Source organism: Chrysemys picta, chromosome 10, assembly GCF_011386835.1.
Source record: "Chrysemys picta bellii isolate R12L10 chromosome 10, ASM1138683v2, whole genome shotgun sequence".
NCBI classification, from domain to species: Eukaryota; Metazoa; Chordata; order Testudines; family Emydidae; genus Chrysemys; species Chrysemys picta.
This window is the reverse complement of record NC_088800.1, coordinates 7149831-7171827: the sequence shown is the minus strand read 5'-3', so window position 1 is coordinate 7171827 and position 21997 is coordinate 7149831. Positions and strand designations below refer to the sequence as shown.

Sequence of the window (21997 nt, the reverse complement as noted above, 5' to 3'; positions counted from 1 at the left end):
AGGAAATTGGGGCATGGGCGGAAGGCTCCACCTGGGGGCGCAGGCTCTGGGGTGGGGCTGAGGGAGCAGAAGGGTGCTCTGGGCTGTGACTGAGGGGTTTGGAGGGCAGGTGAGGGCTCCGGCATCATCACTCATCAACATCACTCGACTCCCTACATCAGCAGGTTGACCCAAAACATCACAAGGTGTCTGCCAACAGGTGGCGCCTCCCCACCCCAGCAGCTCTCCACCTGCCTGTTCCCCACGCGCACTACAACTCCCAGCATGCAAAGTACCCCTGAACTACGGCTCCCGGCATGCAACGCTCCAGCGGGGCGCTGTGGGTCGCCGCCTGCCGCGCGCCTCGTCACTCCTCGCGCGCCGGCCTACGTATCCCAAGATGCAATGCGGGCCAGCACGGTCTGTTTCGCTGAAGCTGGCGCTCGCGAGAGAGCAGCGTGCTGGCCGTGACGACACACAAGCGCCGAGCGTGGTGACGGTAGTTGGAGGAAGGGGGAGGGGCGGTGTTTACTCGGCAGCCGTGCAAGGGAGGGGGGCCGGCGGGTCTGCGGCCTAGCGAGCGGGGCGGGTGCGGGGCGCTGAGGCCGGGCGGGACCATGGCCGCCTGTAACACCTGCGCTGCTGCCGCGCGGCTGTTCAGCTCCTCGCTGCCCTCCGCGCACAGAGGTAATGACCCCGCCCGCCTCCGAGCCCCCACTGTCCGGGGTCCTCCCCCCGGAGCCCGGCCCCCGGGCCGCACCCCGCTCCTCCCCAGAGACCGACCCCCGCCGAGACCCCCCCCCCCTCTGCAAGGCCCGGGCCGAGAGCTTCCCCCCCCACAACCCCCCATGGGGCTGAGTCCGCTGGGGCATCACCGCCGTCCGGACCGCCCCCCCCCCCCCGCGCTGGGGCTCCCTCTCCTCGCCTGGATCCTGCCCCAGAGACGGGGGCGAACCCACCCTCCCCCTCCGGGGGTGTGTGCGGGGTTGAACCGCCCAAGCCCTGCTCTCGGCGGGGGGCTCCTCTCACGCATCTGCCCTGCCTGTGCCCCTTCTGCTCAGCCCGCTGCATTCTCCGCCAAGCCAAGGGCTACGCTTCCAAAGGACGGGGCGATCGCCCCCCCAACAAGGGGTGTCGGTGGAGGGCGGTCCAAAGGAAGCGGGGTGCCCTGCTTTAGCCACTATTCTCTCTCTCTCTCTAGCCTGGGCACCATGACTCGACGTTACCCATGTCCATCATCTAGTTCTGAACGGGATCTAGCGCAAGCTCAATGCTGGGGCTGGAGTCGGGTCTAAAATGAGGGATCTGACTTGGTTTGTGTTTCTTTGTATAGCTCCAGTCGATGGCTCTTGTAAAGAGGGTAGTTTGGAGAAAGGGGGTGGAGGGAGTAGGAAGCATACTTGTCATTGAACTATACAGTGCCAAACATGCTTATAGCAAGAGTTCAAGAATCGAAACTGTTTGTAGGATAGGCCACTTGAAATGAATTGGTCATAGGACCAATGTACAGGTGGTAAGAGATATTAATCTCCAGCTGGCTTTGTTGTGGGTCAGTGCAGAGGCCGTGTTGGGGATACTCTTATTAATTCCTGTCTAGGCTTTACTGAAAGAAATCACCTCCCTTGATTCACCGTGTGCAATATACCCTGTTTCCCCGAAAATAAGACATCCTCCGAAAATAAGGCCTACTTACAGTTTTGCCTCTCGTTGTAATATAAGGCATCCCCCCCGATAATAAGACCTCCCCGATAATAAGGCATCCACCGATAATAAGGCATTTTTCATTTCTGAAAAATAAGACATCCCCTGAAAATAAGACCTAGCGCATCTTTGGGAGCAAAAATTAATATAAGACACTGTCTTATTTTCGGGGAAACAGGGTATTTCTGGTTCTTACTGCCAGTGACATTCTAACCAGACTTTTATGTTGCTCAATCTTTGTAGGGTCTTTAGTCAAGCAATAGTTTACTCTTTCACTATTTTTTTTTTCTTTTTTAAGTTCAAAAGGCCATTTGGTTAGTTCAGGCTTAAATGTATATTGATTGGCTAGAAGAAAGTTTTACAAAACTAGTATTAAGAGAAATGTGTTCAGGAAACAAAAAAAAAGTGCAAATAGGTTTTGTTAGGATTTAAACAGTCCTCATTAGTGATTAAATATAACATCATGTTGATGAATAAACTTGTGACTGACTAGAACCTTCAAGTTTATTTTCATAGTTTAAACTAGAAATGCAAGAATTAAAGAACATAAATGTTAATAGCGTAAGGTGATGCTAGTAACACAGGTAAGGATTTTTAAACCTACCAGTCCTGTTTAATGCCGGTGTAGTGGGCACGGTGTTTTGTCAACCTAAGTAACAATAGCTTTATGTGGTAGTTCAACAAGGGGTATTTGTTAAATTGCATGACCCATTCCAGCTGATTCCATATCTGCCAGTCCAGCATGACCTACATTGGGAGGTTCAAATCAATATTTTCAACCTTGAACTCTCTACCTTACACGAACCCTCTAAAAGCAAATACAGTTTAAAAAGTAAAAAGTTCTGGTCAGTATCTGAATCAAGTATTTTCTATAAACAGTATATCCAGTGTTTTTCTTTGTTCAAAATATATAATGTAAATTGAATCTATAAAGATGAATGAAAAAATAAAAATTTCAGAGTAACAAAAATAGATTTTTGAGTCCCACTTCCTGTAACAGTTGTAGAGGAGACTATTCATATTTTGCCATATTATAATGCCTGCAACTTTTATCCAGTATTCTAGGTGCTTGTGGTTGACACCTGTTGCAATCACTGATGGATCTAACCCTACAAATGGTAGAAAGTTCAAGGATGGTCTGGTGATTAGGGTGCTAGTTTGGGACTTGAGTTCAATCTCCTGCTCCATCACGGACTCCGTGTGTGACTTTTGTGTCTCTGTGTTTCACTTCTTCATCTTTAAAATGGGGTAACATAATTTTCCTACATTATTGGGATATTGAGGATAAATACATTAAAAGATTGTGAGGCACTCAAATACAATGGAATAGTACTAAGAACGGAGGTAATGGTATTGCACATTATATAGCTGCTGTCAAACATAGCAATCACTCGAGTAAAAGATTTTATTTTTCATGCAGTATACATATGGATTTAGCAAAACATACTCTACTGTGTTGCTATAGAGGTGGGGGAATGTTGAATCCCTCAGGGTCTTTACTGGAATGTGTAGTGGAAATAAACCAGTTATTTGACTGGAATGTGGAGTATTTCTGGAAAATTGCACTTTATGATTACTTATATTTTATGGAAATAGGTGCAGTAACTTTCTTCCTATTTTACTCTTTAGGTACATGTACAATAAACTTTCTCCAAAATAACCAATTTTGAAATTTGCAAGGTGGTTCTGTATCATGGAAAAGTCTTCTTCCCATCTTACCAACTCGTACTGGTGATACCTAACTTTTCCTTCTTAACCTACTTACACCCTCCTAAACCCAGCCTGGGTGAAAAGATAATTCTTGCAGGGTGCCCTGAAATGCTCTGCCAACATCTTTCTCCCAACCTTTCCAGACTACTGTACCCCTTTCTGTTTGTAATATATAGCGCAGTATAAACAAGTCATTGTATGAAATTTTAGTTTATTCTGACTTCGCTAGTGCTTTTTATGTAGCCTGTTGTAAATCTAGGCAAATATCTAGATGAGTTGCTATACCACCTGGAAGACCTCTGCGTACCTCCGGGGTATGTGTAACCCTTGTTGAGAACAACTGAACTAGAATGTGTCAACTGCCATGGTATCGTAGCTAATACCACACAGTAAATAGTATCACAACCCAGCAGAATCTTTAAAATTGAAAGGTTGTCATGGTATTTAAAGTAATGCTTGTCAAGGTTTGAGTAGCAAAACACTGAACTGTTAGTATTACCATTTAAATAGTGCTTTTCATCTTCAGAGTGTTGTAAAAATATTTTACTGAAAGGACACCAATTTCAAATTCTGTATCTACTATTTTTGCAAGTAATCCCTAACATTACTGTAACTGAAAGAGAAATATATATTTTTTTCATTTTACTTTGTGCATTTGACAAGAGTTTGTTTCATGATTTCCCTTAGATTCAGTTTTCTCTCTTATTGCAGCAGGCAAGAGAGAGACATCTCAAATTGGTAGGAACTAAGGGTTAAGTACAAACACAACTATTTTAAACGATTTTTTTTAAAATACATATTTTGAGTTGATAGTGTCCCTTTAAAAATATATATCTTAATTACCTTAATTTATGCTAGTGTCTTGCTAGTAAACTATCTTTTTTTTTTAAATCTGCAAATCTGATTTGATTAAATATCACTGGTTGTGACTTTGCAGTAGCAGATGTTGGCAGAGGGTTTTTCTTTGACTGTATGTGTCTGTGTGTAATACTCTTCCTTGTTATTGTCTATCCTTCTATTAAAGTAATAAGGTGTCATTTTCAAAAACCCTCCTCTCTCAACTGACACCAAGAATTTAAGCTGAAAGTCCTAAGAATTTTGTTTATTAAATCATTTAAGATATATTCTCTTATTGAAATGTGTGCATTAAGGGAATAACGTGTAATGTTGAGGTGATTGATAGCCAGTGAAAAACTCTGAAGGTCAAATATTGGAACAAAATTACATGTCTTTCTTTGAACTTATTTTAACAAAATCCTGATAAATTAAAATGATAGACTTAGATTCATGATGAGCTGTCTTAGAAGTGACTGGAAATCATTTTCTGTCTCATTGCAAAACAACTCCACTCATCCTATCATCCATATCCTCTTCATCTGTGTGTCCCTGTGTTAGAAGGTTCTGCTGAGATGATAAACTTTCAGTGGATGAGATTTCTTCCCAGGGTTCAATCCTCCTCCACCTATCCCAGTCCAAATTTAGCTGGAATAAAAAACAGGAGCTGACTGTATACTGCTATATTATTATTGTTAAGTAGCATTTTCCTGTAGGTCAGCCCTTAGAATTCCCCTCACATTGTTTACTAGTTATGTGTAGTAGCTCCCTAGCATGAAATCTAGATCTCAAATGTATCATTGCTACTTGAATTTTGTACCATTTCTCATATTTTAATCTGTGTCAGGGATCGTCAACCTTTGGCACGCGGCCTGCCAGGGTAAGCACCCTAGCGGACTGGGCCGGTTCGTTTACCTGTCGCGTCCGCAGGTTCAGCCAATCGTGGATCCCACTGGCCATGGTTCGCTGTTCCAGGCCAATGGGGGCGGCAGGAAGTGGCAGCCAGCACATCCCTCGGCCCACGGCTCTTCCCGCAGCCCTCATTGGCCTGGAGCGGTGAACCGCGGCCAGTGGGAGCTGTGATTGGCTGAATCTGCGGATGCGGCAGGTAAACAAACTGTCCCGGCCCACCAAGGTGCTTACCCTGGTGGCCCGTGTGCCAAAGGTTGCCGATCCCTGATCTATGTTAAAGCTTCTAAAACTGTAGGAATAGTGTAGGTGGGCTCATACCCACCCACGTGTGGAGTATTTCTCCCAGGCTATTGCAAGAATACCAACAGTTTGGGTAGCCTAATGGAGGAGTTTTTTCATGTTGGGAATAAATCATTTAAAACAGCCAAAGTTAAAAATAGAATATCTAATTTAAAATTTGTCCCCACTGTTTATAGAAGATAGCCATGCTGCCAAACATAACAGCCCCCCTTCATTTCCCCCTTAATAATTTGTTTCTTCAAATCTGACCTTCTGAAAATTCCTGGAAACTGACTTTTTGAAATGTTTACAAGTAAGCATCAAGGATTCTGATTCTGCCAAATGAAGACCAGTGTACTACACTGCTAAGACACTTACATGATACATTTCATATGATTAGGAGACATTTCAAAGGTCATTTCATTATTATCTCTGCAGTTACCTCATTTCGTAATACATGTTAAAGGTTGATCTTTTTTTCATCCTGATTGTGCTTTTTTGTAACTGTCACTAGCGTACTATAACCTCAATTACCTAAATGTTGCAGGGGACCTGAAATAATTTTGGATTATCAAGAAAATCTTTGATATGACAGATATTGTGGTGGGGACATGATGCTATTTTGGATAACTAAAGTTTGGACATTGAGAGCTGAACTGTAGTACTGTTTGCTAACTAACCACTACTGATAGTTTGCCCATGTCCATACTACAGGCTTCTGACGGCCTGGCTGTGGTGGTCAGAGGCATGAGGAAGTCTGATCCCTAACAGACCTAGCTGAATAATTATTTGACTATAATGCTAGTAGAAATCTTCACTACACTATAATGGTGTAAAAAATGGGATCTACATTGTCATTTTTAATCTGTATTTTTCTGCATGGTAGTATATAATGTTATGGGGATGTGTGTATACACAGTGAAATATTTTGGGACTACTGTTTAAATTTTTATTATTATAAAATTCAAATGCCCATTGTATGTGAACTGTCTGCTGAATTAACCTGTTAACTTAATTGAAAATAAGTCTTCACAGGGATGAATATTAGAAGTAGTGTTCGGTGTTCTGTTGACTTCCTTAAGTCAAAGGAAATCCAAGCTTGTATTCCCTTATCTTACTGTAGCTCTTCTGCCTCAGAAGGAACTTTCAAATAAATCCTATTTTGAATTGTTCTGAAATGCTGGTGACTTTTTGACCAAAAGAAAAGTCCTTTTCACTGCCATATGATAAGGACTGAGGAAGTTGTGAAAAGGGGTTCTCCATACACGATATATTGGCACTTCAGATGTCTTCTGATAAATGGTAAAATACTAGCTAGAGTGGTAACTATTATATCTTGTTCTCTCTTACACCATAAAGCAAACTAATAATAGATAACGTGGTGTATTTTCCCAGTTTTACACACACAGTTTGTTTGGATTGCGGGGAGCAAGATGTGTGCCCCACAGACTTACAGGATTTGTTTCATTTCCAGGTATTACTTGTGGTCGTACTTGTCTCGCTGTTTTAGGAAGAATTGGGACTTTTGAAACTCGGTCTCTAAGAAGGATTCCTTTTAGAACTTTTTCAGAAACACCAGCATACTTTGCTTCGAAAGATGGCGCGAGCAAGGATGGTTCTGGCGATGGCAATAAGGTAGTCTGCATACACTACCTATTGCTACAGGGATCTCTTAACCACACTCCTTTCTGAAATTTTTACCTACTGTTAGTCACCCTTCAGATTACTGTAACTGAAAAGATTAGAGGAAAAATATTTTCATTGTATGGTTTTGTACTGTCAAATGCACAAATACTTGGTTTATAGTCACTTTCCCCTATTGTTTAGGTCTTTCAAACAGCAAAAAGTGAGATAAATATTTTTGAAAATATTGTGAAATATGGTTATAAAACCACACACATTTGCAGATAGAAGTAGTATCTGAAACTCTTTTAACGCTTTTTAAAAAACTGACTAAATCTTATTTTGGTTTTTTGAAACCAAACATGTTATGGTTTTCTAATTACTTCTATAATATGTTGCTATGGAACTAAGAAAGGGTACTTTGTGGAAAAGACTCATTTTAGTCTTATAATATGTTTAATTGCTACTCTTGTTATGAACTTACTTTTAATCTTTGTTTTACCCCATTCTTAAACTATTTCCTGGGATGTGAAGGACTAGCAAGGGGCATGGACAGATGTGTTGGTTTTTCAGAGGCTCCTGTGTGTGTGTGTATATTTTTAGTCAGTCTATAGCTGTTATGATTACAGAGAAAACCTTCAAAACATAAAGAGGGCTTAGCCAATGTAGTGATGTCTATATCAGTTTGCAGAGAGCCTGAAACAATAGCTTTGAGATATGGGCAGCCCCATCTTTCAGTGAGTGCTAACTAAGATACTTCAAGTGTCAACATTGATAAGCAATGAAATAGCTAACAAAGCATGTGTTTAAAAAAAAAAAAAAAAAAAAAAAAAAAAAGCGAGAGAGGAGATATTTCTATCATTTCCCAAAATGTGGGATGTGCCTTAATGAACTAGTACTGAAAATTTAAAAGGTGAGATGGATAGGCCTTTGATAACGTGTGGTGGGGTTGAAGGAGGGCACAACTAGTTTAATTTTACCAAATTGGGGCTCAGCTTTCAAAAGTTTGGGAAATGAGGCCTTGGTGGTTAGAACCTAAATTTTCAAAAGGGGCTTGTGATTTTGGATGCCTTAATTTTTGAGTACTCATTTTGAGACACCTTGAAAGGGCCTGTTTTTGAGAGGATGGGTGCCCAGTACGTTCTGAAAAAACGGGTGTCTTAAACGTATTTCAGGTTGAGCATCCGAAATCTCTAGTCACTTTTTAAAATGTAGACGACTTCTGTCTCTTGTGAAAATGTTAGCCTGTTTTAAGCATGAAATTTTAAATTCTCTTACTGTAGATGTTTGAAGTCTTTTTCAAATACTGAAAATAGACCATTTTAGCTGCCAATTTTTTTTTCATTATATACAGCGGTATGTATAATGAAACAAATCTGAAATTCATTGTATGGAACTAACAATTGAAATATTATTTTATTGTTTCTCTTTAGAAATCTGTCAGTGAGGGAGGCAGTAAAAAGTCAGGTTCTGGAAACTCGGGGAAAGGAGGAAACCAGCTGCGGTGCCCAAAGTGTGGTGACCTGTGCACACATGTAGAGACCTTTGTGTGTAAGTGTTAACAAAGGATTATTGTGTTCTGATTTATATGGATGATTCTCCATTTCTATAAAACATTGGAATGATTTCTAAACTAAAATTTTAACCATTCTGTTCCGATAGCTAAGTTTTATTCTGAAGACTGAGAATTTCACATACTTATGCCATGCATATAAATATCCTGCTATGATGGTGTTAATCCAGAATAATGTCACTGACATTGTAAATCAGGAGTAACTGAATGAGTGTAATCAGGAGCAGAATTCGGTCAACAATAGGCAGAGCAATATTGTGAACAATGTAAGCTTATCTGAACTATTACATTTTGTATCTTTGTGGCAGAGGTGTTCATGTAAACAATATGACTTCAGCTCCTGACTTGCTTTCTAATGAGCATGTGCATGATTTTTGCTTATTTACCATTAAAACCTTTTTCTTAAGCAATAGGAAGAGTAGGATGAATTGCTGATCCACTAAGAGAATCACCACAGTTTAGAAAATATTAGAAGAATTGTATGTTTTGGACCTTGTAGGCCAGAATAAGAGCCATAGTGTATTCAGAAGAGTAGTTGAGTTCACAATGAATGGGGAAAAAATCTTCTAACATCAAATGCCAGACCACCACTGATGATGAATCTTATTTTTGAAGTGCAGCCTTTGCCTTCCCTGGACACTTTGTGTACTGTACAGCAAGAATTTTAATACATGAAGTTTAAAATATTTAGAATTAATTCTTTTAAACAGAAGTTAAAGGGGTTGTAGCACACCAGAGATGTTGAAGGGAGGATCAATGAGGAGAGTAATGTAACTATAGGACTAAAAGTAGTCATACTTAAAAGCACTTCAGACAGATGAGCTGAGGCAGTTGTCTAGAGCAGCATGAATCCTAGGCCTTAGGATCTACTAGAGTGAAGCACAATCTCTTGCTTACCTAGCAAGTAATAGAGGTCTCTAAAAATTTGGGTTGTCAGAGCACAAATATTCATCAGCTTCTTTTGATGAGACTTAAGGATGAGGTCTCGAGAATAGCCAGGGTTTCAGGGTTAAAAACAAGGTCAATTTAAAGTCCCTGTAAAGAGTGCAGGGTAGGTGTAATATTACAGATACCTAAACTAAAAAGCAGATTTCTGATGCTTTGTTCTGAACAAGCTGCAAACAGATAAGCCTTGATAGGAAGGTATTGCAGTAATCCAACTTTATGGTCCCAGGGACATAGCTTGGTGTTGCAAGATAGTCCCAAGATAGATAAAGGATCAGCCTGAAAGAGGGACTGCTTTTCAGAAGTGTTAAGCTCCTGCAGCTTCTGTTGATTTCAGTTAAAAATGTATGTGCTCAGAATTTCTGCAAATCCGGCGCTAATTGCACAGCTGGAATAAACACTTCAGAACCTGTTCATCACATGGGACTTTCCACAGAAAGGGTGTAGTTGAAAGTGAGGAAAAGATTCTTAATTTGACTCACCATCTTCAAAAGACACCCAGTTGTAAACAAAGACATCAGGAAACAGAGTCTCAAAATTACTATCTCCACCTCTGTTACCACCCAGACCAGGGTGGATGATGAGGTTGTTTATGTGCATCCAGCTGGAAACATCATCCAAGAACTGCTTCAGAGCAGAGATCAAACTTGTTGGGTCCATGGGCAACAGAGAGACACTTACATATCATCAAGTATCAGAGGGGTAGCCGTGTTAGTCTGAATCTGTAAAAAGCAACAGAGGGTCCTGTGGCACCTTTGAGACTAACAGAAGTATAGGGAGCATAAGCTTTCGTGGGTAAGAACCTCACTTCTTGCATCTGAAGAAGTGAGGTTCTTACCCACGAAAGCTTATGCTCCCTATACTTCTGTTAGTCTCAAAGGTGCCACAGGACCCTCTATTGCTTCTTACATATCATCAGTGTCACGAAGATACTTTAATCTGTGTTTAGAAATTATCTTGCCATGAAGCTCATTCTCTTATGATGTGGGAGAGAAGCTTGGCTGATATATTTTCAATTTAAAAAGACCAGAGCCAGACTGGAATCTAACCAGGATATCATGGGGCACATAATCATAGAATATCAGGGTTGGAAGGAACCACAGGAGGCCATCTAGTCCAACCCCCTGCTCAAAGGGGGACCAATCCCCAGACAGACTTTTGCCCCAGGTCCCTAAATGGCCCCCTCAAGGATTGAACTCACAACCCTGGGTTTAGCAGGTCAATAGTCAAACCGCTGAGCTATCCCTCTTCCCTAAGACTAAAAAACAATTACGTTTCCTTAAAAGGAGGATTGAGGCTGATGGAGGTTTGAGAGAACTCAAGCATCAAGATACAGTGAGAGGATGGCCTCTTTTAGGCAGTTGGATATTCCTAATTTCTCATCCTTCTCGAGAGGCTAGGATTTAAAGAGTCTTTTTAAAGGTCCTTTTATACAATGCAGCATTGCAACAAGTAAGAGTGGAACCAACTCTTTTATTTTATTTAGGGCTTTTACAGAGATCGAACAGAGGGAGAGCTGTCATTGGATTCCTAGTAACTATGATCTTTAAGAAAATCAGTTGTCATTGCTATAATATTTCAGATATTCCTTTTAGGCTTACATCAATGTCTTCCTAAATCCATTGGACTCCTTACATCTTTTTTTCAGTTCTCTTTCAAACTGTTAATTTGAGTACCGTACATTTTTTCCCTAACTCAATCTGTTTTTGTGTTACTCTACTTATTTTCTTTTCTGGGTTTATTTGCACTATAGAATGCAGAATAGCTGTGGGGAAGCAAGCGGTGTTCTAATCCTCCATAAACTGTCAAAATTTCCATCCAAGTTCCATTCCCAGAACTATTAATGGGTGGTTGTATTCTATGAAACAGACGGTAACTTGATTTTCAGCTAAGCCTGTAATGCCACTACTTTACAAAGACAAAACAAAACTGTTGTTTTGACTTGTAAATCTTCAGGGTTTTAATTACATATTTACTGACTAAGGAAAACACATTTATCCAGGATGTGCCCCACACACTTAAAAAATTAAACATCAAATTAACTCTGTACTCATCTTGAGATGATTAACAGAATAGTAAAATGGAATTGAGTAAGAGCTGCTTTATTCATGAATCAAGTTGCAAAGAGCCATTGGGTGGTGGAGTGACAGCTTGACATTCCAGTGCAGCTTGTTTGTAATGTGCTTCTTCATCACATATTGCTGCGAACCTTGCACGATGCTTTTGTGATTCTCTGCTATTCCAACACACTCAGCTTCTTTCCTGGGCTCTTTGGAGGTATTAAAGGGATCTTGGTGGTTCTTACCCATTTGCTCAACACTCCTTGTACCTGGCATTAGGTGTCAGGCTGTGTGGAGGGAAATCCTGTGATCAGTGCTTCCTTCTGTGAGATAAAATTCATGCCTGAGACATGAAGTCAGGGCCGGCTCCGGGGTTTTGGCCGCCCCAAACAGCCAAAACCAAAAAAAAAAAAAAAAAGCCGCCATCTGCTGCGGCAATACGGCGGGAGGTCCTTCACTCCCAACATTTGCAGACCTCATCATGCCAGTGAAGTTACTTGAAATTGGAACTATTGCACAGACATTTGTGTGTACTTAATATAACATTATTGCTGGCTCTGGAGATCTGCAGGGCTTCTTACATCTCCTCTGTCCTGGGAAAATTGCTAAAAAGTGTGACCTTCTGTGAAGCTGGTGATTTAAAATGTTTTGCCAGTTGCCATTGACACTATCGTTTTAGAGTCTAAAATAAAAAGCTCTGAAGTTTACATTTACGGAGTCTGTGGGGCCATCAGAACAGTGTTCAGCAGCCCCCTTCCCCCCCCCCCCCCCCAAAAAAAAAAAAACCAAACCCACACTCCCACAATTTCCTAGTGGTTCTGGTTCCTTCCTATTTGAACATGAGCATTGCTGTGGAAACTAAATGATCTTATTTTCCTTTGTCACAGCAGTGGGAGGGAGCATGAACTAATGTTCAGAGCATGAAACTCCTAGTCAGAAGATCTTGGTGCATTAATAATCCCAGCTCTGTCACTGACTTGCTCTGACTTCAGAGAAAATCACCATGGTGCCGCATTTTCCCCTATCTGTAACATGGGGGATGTAGCTACCTCAGAGGGGTATTGGGAGGCTTAATGTTTGTAAAGTACTTTGAGATCTTCCAATGAAAGCTGCTGTAAAAGTGCAAAATATAATGCCTCGCCTTTATTTTCCTTTTTCTCCCTTGCTTAAGGGAGTGACTATATTCGTGTTCATTCTGTGGTGCTACTGTTGAGTGCTAGCATGATGTGAGGGAAGAGAATGTTCCCATGGTACTAGCCATCAATAAGGATGTCTGGGATGTTCTGAGCTTGTGCAAGTACGCACACTCTCCCTGTGATATTGGCAATTGATAGTATATCATAGGAGGGTTGCTTGCAAGTGAGTGACCTTTGCTCTTCTCCACTTTCCCCCTCCCTCCTATGATATCAGCAGTTCATGCTGTTACCACTGCAGTGTTCCATCTCCTCTGTTCACTTTGCTTAAAGGAATAGGATTAAGAGCAGGGAAGTTTCCACAGTGCAGCAGCACTTTGATAATCTGTTACAATTCACAGATTTGTATTTTTTTTTATAAAAATCTAATTTGATTTGTGCAGCTACAGAATTTTGGAACATATGTATCTTATCTGTTGGATGAGTTTCTCCTAACATCTGCTCTATGGGAAGCATGAGCACTACGTAAAAATTTTTTTGGTTCTTGTCATAGATTGGCAATAAAATTACCCAGAATTTGGCTGGGCAACCTGTTTTCTAAAGACTTTTTAAAAGTTCAAAGGATTGTTAATAGAGTTCTTCACCTAATCATTTTAATAAGAAGTAGTTATTTATCGAAGTAGGTCATGCTGCACCTATTTGGCACACTTAACAGAGGACATTCAAGTGCTGGAGCAGGAATTGAACACTAATGTTGGATTATGGTTCTGTTCTTTGAAATCATCTAGAACAGATGCCATTTTCTTTGCTCTTCTGAAACAGACAGTAGCTTTAATAGTGCCAGTCCACAAGTTGTTACCTGCTTTTCAGGTTTCTGAATCTGATTCTTTGTCTTTCTTTTTAGGACAGCAGCAACTCAGACTTCAAATTGATTCCCAAAGACAGAAAAATGTTCTTCTTAAGAAAATCTATTTGTTCTTGAGGTTTTTTTTATTATGACATCTCCAAAAAAAAATATCTAGAACACTATTAGTTAATTTTTGAAGTGATAACCAAAATGTTGCTCACTAGACAGGGAAAGTCATATTATACGTCACATTTTCCTCAGTTTTTGTCTGTTCTTTTAAGTGTAAATGCTTGTATATTCTAAATGTGTTTATTGAAAATTTGTCACTACTGATTTAGTATATTTGGATTGAAGCCATTCAATATACTGCCATACTACATTAAAAGAAACTGAAATACCAATTTGATATAAATTATGTTCAAAATTGATTAGAAATTGGTTGACAGTAAGCAGAGTTTTGTATAGTCGGTGGTTTTATGGGAAATCTCCAGACTCCAACGTCCACCGTTCACGATAGCGTGATTAATTCCATGCAGGGGAGCATACATGAAGGGAGCAGTGTTACTTTTTCAGTTTATGGGCCGGGCCCAGTAGTTGTTGCCTCTCTCTGTGTATTGTGGATCCAGTAGTGCTAGTCTGTTTAGAGCCAAATTATGTGCCTTCCCCTGTGTATACAGGATTATAGAGCTCCCTGTGTATTTTATGCTCCCTCCACATGTCTCAAGTAGCATGAAAGAGATTGCCACACCTGGGTGAATTTCATCCTTCGAATACAGTTGTTACTGAGCAGAGCACCAAACTGGAAATGGCGACCTGCCTTCTTTTCCTAGGTCTGTCACTGTCTGATCTTGGACAAATTGCTTTGCCTCTCTGTATGAATTTCACCATCTGTTAAATGCTTTGTAAAGCTTTTGAGGTGAACAGATGAAAAGTGCTGCGTAAATGCAGAGTATGTACTAATTTTGTCTCTGGATTTGACGTTATCCCAACTTAAAATATACCTTGGAGGCAGAGGAGGGAATTGACAGAATGTTTGTTATTACAGGTGTTTAAGTTCTGTGTAGCATGAAAGTAGAAAGTTGAATGAATGTTGTCTAAACAGTCTCTTACCACTTCATTTTACTTTTTTTTACAGCTTCCACCCGTTTTGTGAAGTGTGAAAAATGTCACCATTTTTTTGTTGTGCTGTCAGAGGCAGACTCCAAGAAGAGCATCATTAAAGAGCCCGAATCAGCAGCAGAAGCTGTGAAATTGGCATTCCAACAAAAGCCACCTCCTCCACCGAAAAAAGTATGGTTCTTAATTTCACCGCAGTTTACTGATCTGCATTATAGCATATTTGAATGTTTTCATTGTAAAAATCTGAATCAAAGTTTAAAATTCAATTGGGACATAAATCTAAGAAATGATAAAAATTAGTTCTCCAAAATTCAAACATTTACTACTTATATTCTACAGGACACAGTGAAGTATTTTATTGAAGGAAAAATTGTTAGTTTTATAATCTTTGGTTGTATTTATGTATTGGACAGTTAATACTCAGTTCCATAACCTTTATTAGTTTATATCACAGATCATGAAACAAAATTTAAAAATCAAGTCTGTTTAGATCAGTTAGTATAGCCTCCATTTATGGTCCGTCCACATTGTGCTCCAAAGCCTTGAAGTTCAGCTCCTTTTATGTATTAGAATTTCAGAATTTGATGTCTCTTAAACTCAGGTTTTGTTCAGTTTTAGATCTCTGTAGTCTGTGTTAATTTTTTCCCTGTGGCACCCTGTAATGCTTTTATTGTGCATGGGTGGCTTAGAAATATAATTATTTTTATTTACTTATTAAGTTAATTTTATTTTTCAGATTTACAACTACCTCGACAAGTATGTTGTTGGTCAGTCTTTTGCCAAGAAGGTGCTTTCAGTCGCTGTGTACAATCATTACAAAAGAATATACAACAATATCCCAGCTAATCTGAGATCGCAAGCAGAAGTTGAAAAGCAGACTTCTTTAACACCGAGAGGTTTGTACAATGTTTCATATTTTTCTGATTATAAAGTGTATTGTCTCTGTGGACTTTTTTCCTGTACTTATGGTGGTGCTATAATAAATGCAAGCAGCCATTCTGCATGTAAAACTTCAGATGAATTCAGTGGTATGTGATACCTGCATGAAGAATATATTACTGGCTCCTTAAATGATTTCATTGGCTAGTGTAGACATAATTGCTAGATAAAAGCAAACAGTTTCAAAAACTTTTATTAATATGAATGCCTCCATTAATTTATTTCAATAAAAAGATTTGCTTAGATTTAAAGCTTCTGAAATGTTTGCAACTGCTTTTTCATATGCTGCAATCTTGTCAGTGCATGAGAACAAGCAAGCAAAGTTAATTCTTTGTTTGCCAAGCTGAGTGATGTGCAAGAAGTAAAGATGTAACATAAATGATGAAAAGTAAATAACTTTTAACACTCGTTAATTGAAAGTAATTTTAAATTTTCTTTATGTTCTGTGTTAAAATGATTTTTAGCTGCATGGTGTACCTTTAACCTTTGACTAGATGTAAGTTTTGTAACTATTATGTGAATAAGCCATAAAGTTTTATGGCATCATGGGCAATTTCTAACTTATTTAAATATTTAGCATCTGTTGGTGGCACCCTTTCAGGTGACTCTGATATTGCTTTATAAAGTGAGCCTATGAACATTTTTTTTTTTAATCTGCTTTACTACTTGAGCAACAGATTTAGTGTTCAGTTGCAAGCAACAACTAAGGGGAGTTTCAGAAAGAAATTGTTTTCTATTTAGTATAACCTGATGAATAATTAACTACATATTTTTGTTCCTAAGTCAACAGAAACTGTTGGTCAGTTTAATATTGTTAAATATCCAACAAGTTCATATGAGGTTACTTGCTGGCAGTGCTTTAGCTGCACAATAGTTATGCAGTAGTATCCGTTTACTTTATTTTTAGAAGTGAGATTAAACTATGATAACTGATTCAAGGCTCACTCAGTTTGATTTATAAAGAGTGTCATTCTGACTTGAAGGTTTAGTATGCTAACTGCATACAAAAATGATGCTTTAGTAATCACATTGTCTGCATTTTATCTTACAATTAGAAATCAGAAACTGTTTTATTATTATTTATATGTATTGCAGTTGTGACTAATTGTCTAAGCCAGGGATCGGCAACCTTTGGCACACGGCTCGCCAGGGTAAGCCCCCTGGTGGGCCAGGCCAGTTTGTTTACCTGCCATGTCCACAGGTTCAGCCGATCGCAGCTCCCTCTGGCTGCGGTTCGCCGCTCCAGGCCAATGGGGGCTGCAGGAAGTGGTGTGGGCCGAGAGATGTGCTGGGAGGCACCTTGGGAGCCGCAATTGGCCGAACCTGCAGACGCGGCAAGTAAACAAACAGGCCCGGCCCGTCACGGTTGCTGATCCCTGGTCTAAGCACAGACCAGGATCTCGTGCTAGGCACCATATAAACACAGAACAGAGACACTTCCTGCCCCAGAGAGATTAAAATTAACAATTGTAATTGATAGTCTTTTAAAATATGTAGAATAATCTTATATCAAAGTATTACAATGCTAGTTTAAGATACTTTTTAAAAATCCAGATTAAATCTGGTATGTTTTTTTTTACTAAGTGTCTTGTATTTTAAGATTTTGATGTAAAAACAGCTAATTTATTGTAATCAAGAGGAAGCAGGTAGTCAATTTTAGATGACTAAGTAGTCTCAAATAGGGAGCTCTTAGATCTGACAAATAAAAGCTAACGTGGGGATTTCTTGTTTGTAATACCTTGATTACACCATGAAATGTATTCAGAAGAGGGCAAGAGGTGGAGCAAATATAATTTTTTTTTATATTACTGTTTTCATCCTCTCTCTTAGAATTAGAAATAAGAAGACGGGAGGATGAGTACAGATTTACAAGTAAGTGAACTCTCCTCATGTCCTCCTCTGCAATATCTACCCTTGAAATTAACATCAGAACAGTAGTTTAGTGGTGGCTTGGTAGAAATTATGGGCCAAATCCTGCTTGCTTTTATTCAGACAAGTAGTCCTTTGACTTCAATGAGCATTTGTGACTGAACAGGAATTGACCTTGTATATAATTCTACATGGAAGGCAGGTAAAATGTTAACCTATAAGTTTCTAAATAAGTATCTGTACAAAGAATTAACCTTGATTAAAGAGAGTGAAAGTTTAGACTTGTTTACTCAGTTTGAGATATTTGTAGTGTATATTTTTCATGAATTTCTATCTGATACCAACTTTCTAAGGCAAAGGGAAATGTGAATCACTGCCGAGTAGGTAATGCCTCATGTCAACTTTTGTATACTATTAATCATGCAATGTTATATTAATGTATTTGCTACAACGTAGTTGTACTCTGAAAAGTAACTGTCAAAATGGCATTGGGCTGATCCATGTTTGTCTCCTTGACACCTGATCACATTTGCTTAGCTCACAAGTAAAGTTTTTTTTCTAACTACAAGCTAACTTTCAAACTGGGTGGTTCTTGCCTCATGCAGCATCCATCATCATGTAATAAGGCTTCTGCAGACCAATTTGTAATCCTAGTTACACCTGGTCAATTGCATTTTCTTTAAATTACAAAATTCTGCCTTTCAATTGGAACTAGTTAAAATTCTGTTGATGAATGAGAAGGAATAGACTCCAGTTCACTCTCCCATCTTTCTGTTGGCACTGCAGTACTAATGAATAAAAAAGTGTTTAAAGAATAAAGACCTTAATTTACCACTAATCTAACTCACAGATCTATTGTTAGGAGGAGTTATTTTTATATAGTCACTTTTTAGCGTAGAACTGTATATTGTTTTTGTGTATATTAGTAGTTTGCAATTTTTTTATAAGTTCTTCTACTTTGCCAGGCATTATGGTATCTAAGTGCCTTTTGTTTTTATATATATTTATGTATAGGAAAAAATACTTGGTAACTTGTTTTGTGTGTGGACTAGGAATTTTGCATGCACTTGTTTAACATATTAGAATGTTTTAGATAAGCCACTATACAATTTCTATTTCTGTTTGAAATATCTTTTCAAATATGTAAAAATGTGCTTATGGAAACAATGGGAATGCAGTTCCTCTTTTTTTGGTGTTTATGCAATCCTGTCTGCAGTATTTTCTAAGGTAGGATTACTGGCTCACAGAACAAACCATTGAAAGATTACAAAAAACATCAGTTAAAATTTTAATTATTTACTCAACGGTAGTGTCAGACTCTGCCAGTTCAAATTAAACCTGGTTCTCAAACAATACTTTTATTGTTAATTTCAGAACTTCTGCAGATTGCTGGAATAAGTCCCCATGGTAATGCTTTAGGAGCATCAATGCAGCAACAAGTGAACCAGCAGATGCCTCAGGAGAAACGAGGAGGCGAAGTACTAGATTCAACCCATGATGACATAAATCTTGAAAAAAGTAATATTTTGCTGCTTGGACCAACTGGGTCAGGTATGTAACTTAACACTTCTGTAGATTTTGAGTACTTTGGGAACAGATAAGCTAAAAATATGTTTATTATGTTACCAGTTGAGTGAATAAAAGCATGGCATAGAATCATAGAAATGTAGGACTGGAAGCGATCTCGATAGGTATATAGTCCAGTCACCTGTACTGGGGCAGGACTTAGTGTTGTCTAGATCATCCCTGGCAGGTATTTGTCTAATCTGTCCTGAAAATCCTCTAATGGTGGAGATTCTGCAGCCTCCTAAGGTAGTTCGCTCCAGTGCTTAAACACCCTGACAGTGAGAAGTTTTTCCTAATGTCTAACGTAACTCTCCCTTGCTGCAATTTAAGCCCATTACTACTTGTCCTGTCCTAGGTAGATAAGCAGTACAATTTTTCACTCTCCTCTTTATAACAACCTTTTACATAATAGTCTTCAAGTATGTCCCCACCCTCAATCTTCTCTTCTCCACACTAAGCAAATGCAGTTTTTTCAATCTTTCCTCATAAGTCATGTTTTCTAGACCTTTAATCATTACTGTTGCTCTTCTTTGGACTTTCTCCAATTTGTCCACATCTTTCCTGAAGTATGGTGCCCAGAACTGGATACAGTGTTCCAGCTGAAGCCTTATCAGTGCTGAGTAGAATGGAAGAATTACTTCTTGTGTCTTGCTGACAACGCTTCTGCTAATACATCCCTGAATGATTTTCGCTTTTTTTTTACAACAGTATTTTTTTTACAACATTGTTAACTCATTTTGTGTGCCATCCACTATAAGCCCCAATCCTTTTCTGCAGTACACCTTCCTAGGCAGTCATTTCCCATTTTGTATTTGTGCAGTTGATTTGCCTTTCTAAATGTAATACTTTGTATTTGTCCTTATTGAATTTCATCCTATTTATTTCAGACCATTTCTCCAGTTTAAGATCATTTTGAATTCTAATCTTGTCCTCCAAAGCACTTGTTACCCCTCCCAGCTGGGTATTGTTCATTAACTTTATAAGTATACTCTTTGCTTTTATCCAAATAATTTTTGAAGATATTGAACAGAGCCAGACTCAGGACAGATTTTGAGTTCCTGTTTTATGAAATTTCAGTCTCTTGTGGTTCTTTTTGGCAACAGCAGCTGGTTAATAACAGGAAAAACAGCAGGAAAAAGAAATGCTAAACCCCAGCTTTTGCTGTATAGTATGTGCTTATCCTGAACTACAAGAAATCTGTATTGAAACATGCTGCAAGTTGAAGTTCACTTAAAAACAGATAGAAATGAGCTTTTCCTCCATAGACTAAAGTTAGCATTTAATTCTGCACTTCAGACCTGGGTACTGCCAGTTTATAGTACACCTCCCTCCTTTCCAACTACCTGTCTGATCCAATTTGCTCTCTGCCATACTTCAAATGCATCCACTATGATGATTTCTTCCAAGCACAGGACAATGTTGACTGTAATCATTGGAGAAAAGTGCCATGCACAATTTTTATATCCTGATAATGGTGCCTGCAAATCATATTTTCAAATCCAAGAAGACAGGTGGCCATCTGGTGTTACCCACAGATACCTCCATAATGTGTACTGTGGAATGTGGGTGGCTCATCTTGGTCAAAAATCAATCGTACTGCAAGGTTCAGGCAGTTTTCCAGAACCATCATAAATACCTTGCTAGAATCGGTTATAGGAAGGTGTAATCATACCTCAGCTACTAGCAGTGAAAAACAGCAGTTACTATAGACTGATAGCGTGGAAACAGAATTGTCTGGAATCAGGTAGGGAAGAACAAAATCAAAGCAAACTCTGCCTGGATGCAGTTCAGTATCTGGAAATTCTGTATGCTCAGAAAATAACCAGTTCTTAAACCCAGTGTGTTGTAGGTGCTTTAATAAATGTGGTTATGACATGCAAAATAATGTGTCTACTGATCTTCAGAGGTGTGGAATACCCAGTGAGGGCAAGTTGTATTGTGTAGATGCTCTCACCTCTTAGGATCTTGATGAATGTAGTGAATGAGGCCTGCTATACACTGGGAATTTGCTTTGGTATGGCTGTGTGTCTCGGGTGTGAAAAATCCACAGCCCTGAGAGACGCAGCCTAAGTTCTCTGTAAGCTGCATGGCTGCACAGCAGCCTATTAGCGCCCCGCAAGTGTTCAAGGAACCCGCCCAGGGATCAGCCGGGGGAGCGGTGCCCCCTGGTCCCACCTAGCCCAGCCTCCAACCTGCTGCAGATGGGGCACCCCACCCTGTCCCAAACCCGGCCGGGGAAGGGGCGTCTATCCTGTGGCCCCAGACCTGCTGCAATGGGGAGAGGTGCCTCTTCCCCCCCCAAGCCCAGGTGCTGCTGTGAGGGGAGAGAGCTGGAGGGAGTCCTCTCTCCCTGCTGGAGCACTCTCCTGCACCCCAAACCCCTCATCCCTCACTCCAGAGCCCGCATCCCCAGCTAGAGCCCTCACACCCCTGCACCACAACTCTCTGCCCCAGCCCTGAGCCCCTCATCCCCGGCCCCAACCCAGAGCCCACACCCCTGGCCAGAGCCCTCACACCCTCTACCCAAGTTCTGAGTCCCTTCCCACACTCCGAACTCCTCGGTATCACCCCCACCACATGAATTTTGTTATGTGCACCAATGTGAAAGTCATGTATCACACTTCACCTCCATATTGGTGCACGTAACAAAATTCATTCCACACATGGGTGGGAAAAATTAGAGGGAACACTAGATGCAGCTATAGTAACCTAACCCCCAGTGCAGAAACGCACTAGAATTCTCTCATTGACTTACCTTGAGGAGGTGGATTGCCTGTGTTGACAGGAGAACCCTTCCCGTCAGCTTAGGTGGTGTCTGCACTGAAGTGCTACAGCAGCGCAGTTACAACGGTGCAGCATTTTAAGTGTTGACAAGTCCTTAGTGTGAGTAACAGACATGCACGTCAGT

General features: G+C 40.0%; 1 protein-coding gene across 6 annotated transcripts in view; it reads left to right on the top strand.

The window, feature by feature from the left end:
* The first annotated feature begins 371 nt into the window (after positions 1-371).
* CLPX (caseinolytic mitochondrial matrix peptidase chaperone subunit X) overlaps positions 372-21997 on the top strand; it is a 34927-nt gene continuing 13301 nt past the window's right edge. The window contains exons 1-8 of one of the 6 annotated variants that reach the window (XM_065558095.1): positions 372-478; positions 6539-6717; positions 6890-7050; positions 8472-8589; positions 14732-14886; positions 15452-15611; positions 17485-17526; positions 18898-19074. In XM_065558095.1, coding sequence (XP_065414167.1) covers positions 6639-6717; positions 6890-7050; positions 8472-8589; positions 14732-14886; positions 15452-15611; positions 17485-17526; positions 18898-19074 — 892 coding nt within the window. In that variant the 5' untranslated portion in view covers positions 372-478; positions 6539-6638. Of the gene's footprint in view, positions 667-6538; positions 6718-6889; positions 7051-8471; positions 8590-14731; positions 14887-15451; positions 15612-17484; positions 17527-18897; positions 19075-21997 lie in introns of all 6 variants that reach the window. The other 5 variants (XM_065558094.1, XM_065558098.1, XM_005294811.5 and 2 more) reach the window with 5 other exon arrangements.